Source organism: Cryptomeria japonica, chromosome 3, assembly GCF_030272615.1.
Source record: "Cryptomeria japonica chromosome 3, Sugi_1.0, whole genome shotgun sequence".
Classification (NCBI taxonomy): domain Eukaryota; kingdom Viridiplantae; phylum Streptophyta; class Pinopsida; order Cupressales; family Cupressaceae; genus Cryptomeria; species Cryptomeria japonica.
In genome coordinates, this window is record NC_081407.1 from 757,844,159 (window position 1) to 757,850,224 (window position 6,066).

General features: G+C 35.0%; 1 protein-coding gene across 1 annotated transcript; it reads right to left on the bottom strand.

Annotated features, from left to right (window-relative positions):
* Positions 1-239: 239 nt before the first annotated feature.
* LOC131034777 (uncharacterized) lies at positions 240-5,821 on the bottom strand. The gene is made up of 4 exons (XM_057966354.2): positions 5,406-5,821; positions 1,479-1,690; positions 1,172-1,346; positions 240-1,070 (listed from the first exon to the last, which is right to left on the bottom strand). Exons 1-4 carry the CDS (start codon positions 5,437-5,439, stop codon positions 868-870), a joined length of 624 nt encoding a protein of 207 aa, XP_057822337.1. The 5' UTR covers positions 5,440-5,821; the 3' UTR covers positions 240-867.
* Positions 5,822-6,066: the final 245 nt, after the last annotated feature.

The following is a 6,066-nucleotide window of genomic DNA, read 5'->3' on the forward strand; positions in this document are numbered from 1 at the left end:
AGTTCTTTGCACAAGAAAAAAGTGAGCCATGCAACTATAAATTAACACAATGTAAACATGCATGCATGCTTACACATGACCTCAAAAATGTTCTAAATATGCATAAAGATATCCACCCTGTAGGGCACGACATAAACCAACATAGACATTATTCAAATATAACATCCAGTGCACAAAATCAATAAAGAATCAGCATAAAACCAGTAAATAATCAGATAATAGCTTGTTCAACAGGTGAGTAAGTATAAAATACAGTAAATGCAACATTACTTCAAATTTATATAGAGCTTATTACTACAATACTTTGCGAAAACTAGATTTTTGACACAAATTCTTCTAACTGATAGTTAGCAAACATGGTTTACTACACCCTTCAATTAGGCCCTGCACAACCTTAGCAGCTCTAATTAGGATATATAAATTTTAACTTCGCATTCGGGATACCAAAATAGGTTCAGAAGCGAGTGAGCAAATTTGATGTAAAAACTGAAACAAAAATCAATGATTTAAGTGCTCTAAGATAGATGCGATAATTTTACACCTGAGTAACCATTCAAACAGGAAATACTATTCAGGATACGAGGCAACAGCCGTCGTCCGGAAACTAGACCTCAGATCCCTGACAAACTGAGTATATATGCTACACAGGTTAACAAACTGTCTAGTGTTTTCAACAAAACTAGGGCTCTAATCTTGTGAAAACGCTATCAGTTCATAAATTAGTCCCCCAAAACCACAAAAGCAAAAAATAGACCACCACCATAACATTGGATGTAAAGGGACCGATCCTTCCTCGTGGAAAATCCAAAATTTTCCCTCCTATCATATGATACATAGGGTACAGACATGTGGGCCAACCTGCTCAAACTAGTAGGAAGGATGTGCATATGCATATCCTGAAGTGGAACCATGGACAGAAGATCTATGACCCATATGATGGATTGATGTTAGGCAAGAATCTAACCTCTTTGCCTCGACAACTTTTGAATTGTTATAGTATGGTGGTTGTGATTGTGGTGAAAATTTCTCCGAGTTATAGCCATTTTTTATAGCTCCCCGACTATTATAAGCTGTAGGACAAACAATATGATAAAAAAATGAGAATTCCAGCTATCATTTATAATTTATTGAAAAACTGTCCTACATATGCTACATAAGACTATGAGCATACCTGATGGGTAGCTTGGCACAGGAGATAGGTAAGGTGAATGCCTTGAAGAAATCATCTCTGCAGGTGAGTAAGGCGAGGCAGGAAGCTTTTGCTTCCCAAAAGCTGGCGGTGTCTGAATGGAAGAGGGTGGTTTTACAGTATTCTGAGTAGGGGATACTTTATCTTGTCCTGATATCTAATCGATAAAAAGTAACTTGTAAGCTTGATTTACTAAACAATATATGCCAAAACAATTGGCCAGAAAAATATCTACTCGACAAACGAATGCGCATAAGGCATAAATAAAGACTTTGGCAAAAATACAAACCGCAAAACGAAGAGTTCTGTTGTTAAGGCAAACCAATCCTGTAAATAACTTTATTGCATATTGAGCAATGTCTTCTGTTTCGTATTCTGCAAAGCCATAACCCTTGTGTCGGTTTGTCTCTTTATCTCTTGGAATATAGAGGTCAACAACAGGACCTGCCTGAATCAGAATTTCGTAAAGGACCCGCTCATCCACTTTCTCATCCAAGTTTCCTAATTATAGATAGAAATGAAATTAGAAAAGTTAAAATACATGAAGAAAACATCCTGATCAGATAATACGTGGTAATGCTACAAACACAGAAAAAATACTAATAAAATAAAAACAAAATCTAAATTAAAATATTGAACTTTAAGTAGATGACACTTCATTATGTTCAAACAACTTAAAATAAAGCACCAATGTTATTAAGGCTCTTTACAACACAACAGACATAACATCAGCAATTTCCTTTAAACTACCTCTTCTTGTTTAGTCCTCGTGTGACCCTTCACATCAAATACAAAAGACTAGGGCATGCCCCAAATGCAGACGAGTACACCTCATTCTTTAGTACAGTGCTTAATAATTCTTTAATACAGTGCTTAATAATTTGTCCATTCCACTTCGATATTATACACTAGGGCACATGATTATCGCATTCAGATTCATCATGTATATTATATAATAAGCTTCTCGCATTCAGCTATGAAGATTATGCTAAAAAAGAATCTCGCTACATATTTACAGAAAAACATCTGCGAGTAAAAATGCCCTGGCAAGACAATATCCAACAGTGTAATCCAGACATAAAGCAGTAATAAAAATGCCATCGCAACAAGACAATATCGTGTATATTATACAATAAGATTCTCGCATTCGACTCTGAAGATTATGCTAAAAAGTAAAATAGAATCTCGCTACATATTTACAGAAAAACAACTGCAAGAAAAAATGCCCTGGCAAGACAGTATCCAACAGTGTAATCCAGAAATAAAGCAATAATAAAAATGCCCTGGCAACAAGACAATATCCAACAACAGAAAATGTTTATTTAGCCATGGAAACAATAACAGACTACAGCCAAAAGACATCATTCTAAGTCTTGTATCCATAGCCAACTCCATGCCACAGAAGTCAAGTCCACCTACATAGAACACTGAACCTCCCAAAACACCAATAGCTCTTCCTAGCCATTCAATAAAGCACATCTTCAGCCTTCAGCCTTCAGCCATGAAGACCAAAATGCAAATGATAAAGTAAGATAGGACAAACAAAAATAAAAGAATTCCCCTTCTCCACGGAAATATAAAAGTTCAGCGGATTCACAACTACAGAATATCATGAGCTAAGTAATATTTTGACAATTTTGTAGGGTTGGTTTTCCGTCACTTCTTCTCAACAAGATCAACCGCTCATAGTCTTCAGAAGTGCTCATAATGGTTTCCACTCACTACATCTACAATATTCACACTCAATATATCTACAGTATTCGGAGGTAATTTCCACCATAGTTGAACTACTCACGACTCGGCTCGACTCGCCAAGCCCCTAAGAAAAAAACTCAGCGAAAACTCAGGAAAAACTCAGAAAAACTCTGCAACGTAAAAACACGCTTAATTTTAATAAAAAATGCATTTTTTTTGCAAAATTTACTGAGAAGATGCATCCAATGAGTCAATAAATGATAACACAAAAGAAACAAGCTGATTCTAGATATATTTAAATGCAAAGTGTCTACAAAATCGCATCCTCGTGAGAAATGCTGATGGCTGGAAGCAAAATAGTAAATAGTTTTTGTAAAACCAAAAGTAAATACAACTTCCAGCTCTAGCTAAAACTAGTTATAAACTTTCATCATATTTGAAATTTCATCTTTCATGCTCATAGTTTCAAACTTTCAACTCTAAAATGTATAATACCAGGATTTCTTCAATGCTAATTATGTTGTTATATGGAGCCTAATCAGACTCGAAGGTTAAATTTTCCCTACTTCCATCAGCCCAGTTTCCCCCTATATTTGTCAACGAGGTTTGGAGGCAGCGACCCCAAGTTGGGGTCAAGGGGCATCATCTAAGGATCCTGAAATTTGACTAAGTCTGGAAGATTGAAGAATCCTCCAAAAACTAGATTTTGCATTATAACTCCTGGAGATCCGAAACCACTCTCAAACATCCTGACAATATATATGGAATATAACTTAAAGTATAAGTGACATTTTTTCTTATACTTAAATGTTATATTCCATATATGAATCTTGACGGAGAGACCAAATTTTTGCACATGTTTGGGCCTCTTTTTTTAGTCTAGCAGAGTTTTTAAAGGAAACTCGCCGAGTTTTTGCAAAAAAACCGGCAATTACTCGGCGAGTTTTTGCTGCGAGTTAAAGTCAGAAAAACTCGCAGGTCTTAAAAACTCACCTAGTACTCTACGAGTGTGTCATCTATGCAGTTTTTTCGACAACCCCACAATGAATCCAAATCAATAATCCAAGAAAATGTATCAAGTTTCGGCTTAGTTATGTAAACCTCCAAAATTTACAAAACAAAAAAACAATAAATAAAAACATTGGAAATCGATATTTGCCAGAAATAAATGAATTTTACAAAAAGTACAGCAAAACAAATCACATATTATCTAACAAGCGAAGGTAAAAGCATAAGAAAAAATATAATGAAAAAAAAAAGAGAGAGAACAAAACATGAAAAGATATAAAACATGAAAAGATATATGAAACTCATTCAATACCTTTTCAATGCCTTGTTCCCTTTTCATAGTGAGAGAGAAGATTAACCTCAAAGTTGATAAACCTTAAGTCTATAACCACCCAAGCCAAATGCGTTCTATACCCGCTTGTGCCAGTTCAAAAACAAACAACTTCGAATGATTTAAAAATGAAAGATTTTGCCAGGAGAGGCACATTGAAAGAATCATTTAATTTAGAACGATTAAAGATATCATAAAATAATTATATACAACAGATTCACAACAAATAATTTAAATATGCTTGCTATAAGGAACTATCTTGCGCACAGAAATTCAATAGCCAAAAATGTTATCAAGTCATGCGGTATGAGGGTGAACGACAAGCTAGTTTTACTTATAATTCTCAGATGGGCATCAAAACTCTCGGAATAATAACGCGCATATTTCAAGATGCGCATTTCAATGGCGTTATTTTCCGACTTAAAAGATAATATTAAAGGTCGTGAACAGAACAAATTAAGCTTAAATTCTCATAAAATGCTATTGCAATCAGAATAGGGTCAAATCTGGTCATTTGAAAGAATCGTTAAACAGCACCGTACAGAGAAACATATGTTCAATTAGAATCTTAATAATCAAAAAGGCATGAAGGTTTTGAATTTTAAATCCCTATGAAAACCCATTCTCATTGGATCAAAACCCTAGCCACACAGTCCCAGACGCTTCTTGTAGAGGGAGATATATTGGGTTAAATTTATGAAGACTAAACATACATTGATTCTACGAAACTTAAATTTATATTAAAACCCATTCTGGTCCGAATTAATATTACAAAAAACCATTCCAACCCAATTCTGAACCTTAAGCACACATTGCCAGACGAATCTTACGCACTGATGTTCCCGTTGGATTAAAATCTCAAATCGAGTACCCCTTAAGGGGATCTAAAATTTAAAATCCCATGTAAGCTACAGAGAAGTGGAAGTCATCTCTAATCCCTAATAAAGATCAAGGTGAAAAGAAAAAAAGACATAACCCTACTAATACTTTCCAGATCTATAACAGAATCACGTAAAAACACCCAATACCTTACCTAATATAACCTTCTGCGATGTTCACGCCAAATCAACAGAAAAATGAAAATAAACACAGAAAACAACAATATAACCCACCTAAAGAAATATTGCCGCTAACTTACAGATCATACAGAAAGAGAAGCAGAGAAAAGAATCTCATGCTTACCTATAAATAATGTACAGACTGGATTTCCCGGCATCTTGAAAGGAAGAAACGCCAATATCCTTGAAAAATATAACTGGATTCAGCTACTTGCAAGCTCGGGACGGGATCAGCAGACCTTGAACGTTAATCACCCAATATACTACCAGAAATCAAGCCTAGACTAGTCTAGATATAACCTAGATACCTAGTCTAAGTATTACCTACGCTCACGCTACGAAGTTTTCAGAACCAAATTACTTCTTTCTATAAACCCCTTCCTTAATTCCAATGCTTTAAATAGAGATCAAGCCGCCGTCAAGCTCTTTTTCCGTCTATAACAGTGAAATATTCCGTGTGGCAAACGTTGAAACAAACGTTGAAAAACGAAACGCTGTAAGATGGAAGGAAGGGCCTATTCTGCCTTCGGGGAAACAGCCGACCTGAAAAGTAAGATATTTTTATTTTCTATATGAACGGTGGAAATATTTAATTTACCACAAAACTCTAATTTGCCACTTGTCTTTACCACTGCAATATAATGCATGCTGTGGGGCCACAATCTTTTAATTTAAATGGCTGATCTCTAACTCCTAAGCCACATACTCTATATTTGTATATAGATAATCTAATTAATTATATATTTTTAAAAAAATATGTGCCTTCAAAATAATGTAATTATAAT

Bases quoted from the DNA above. Each gene is read 5' to 3' on its own strand.
- LOC131034777 (XM_057966354.2), bottom strand. From the start codon at position 5,439: ATGCCGGGAAATCCAGTCTGTACATTATTTATAG. The intron at 1,347-1,478 runs GTTTGTATTTTT...TTTATCGATTAG, and splicing joins ACAGAACTCTTCGTTTTGCG to ATATCAGGACAAGATAAAGT. The intron at 1,071-1,171 runs GTATGCTCATAG...TTTGTCCTACAG, and splicing joins TGTGCCAAGCTACCCATCAG to CTTATAATAGTCGGGGAGCT.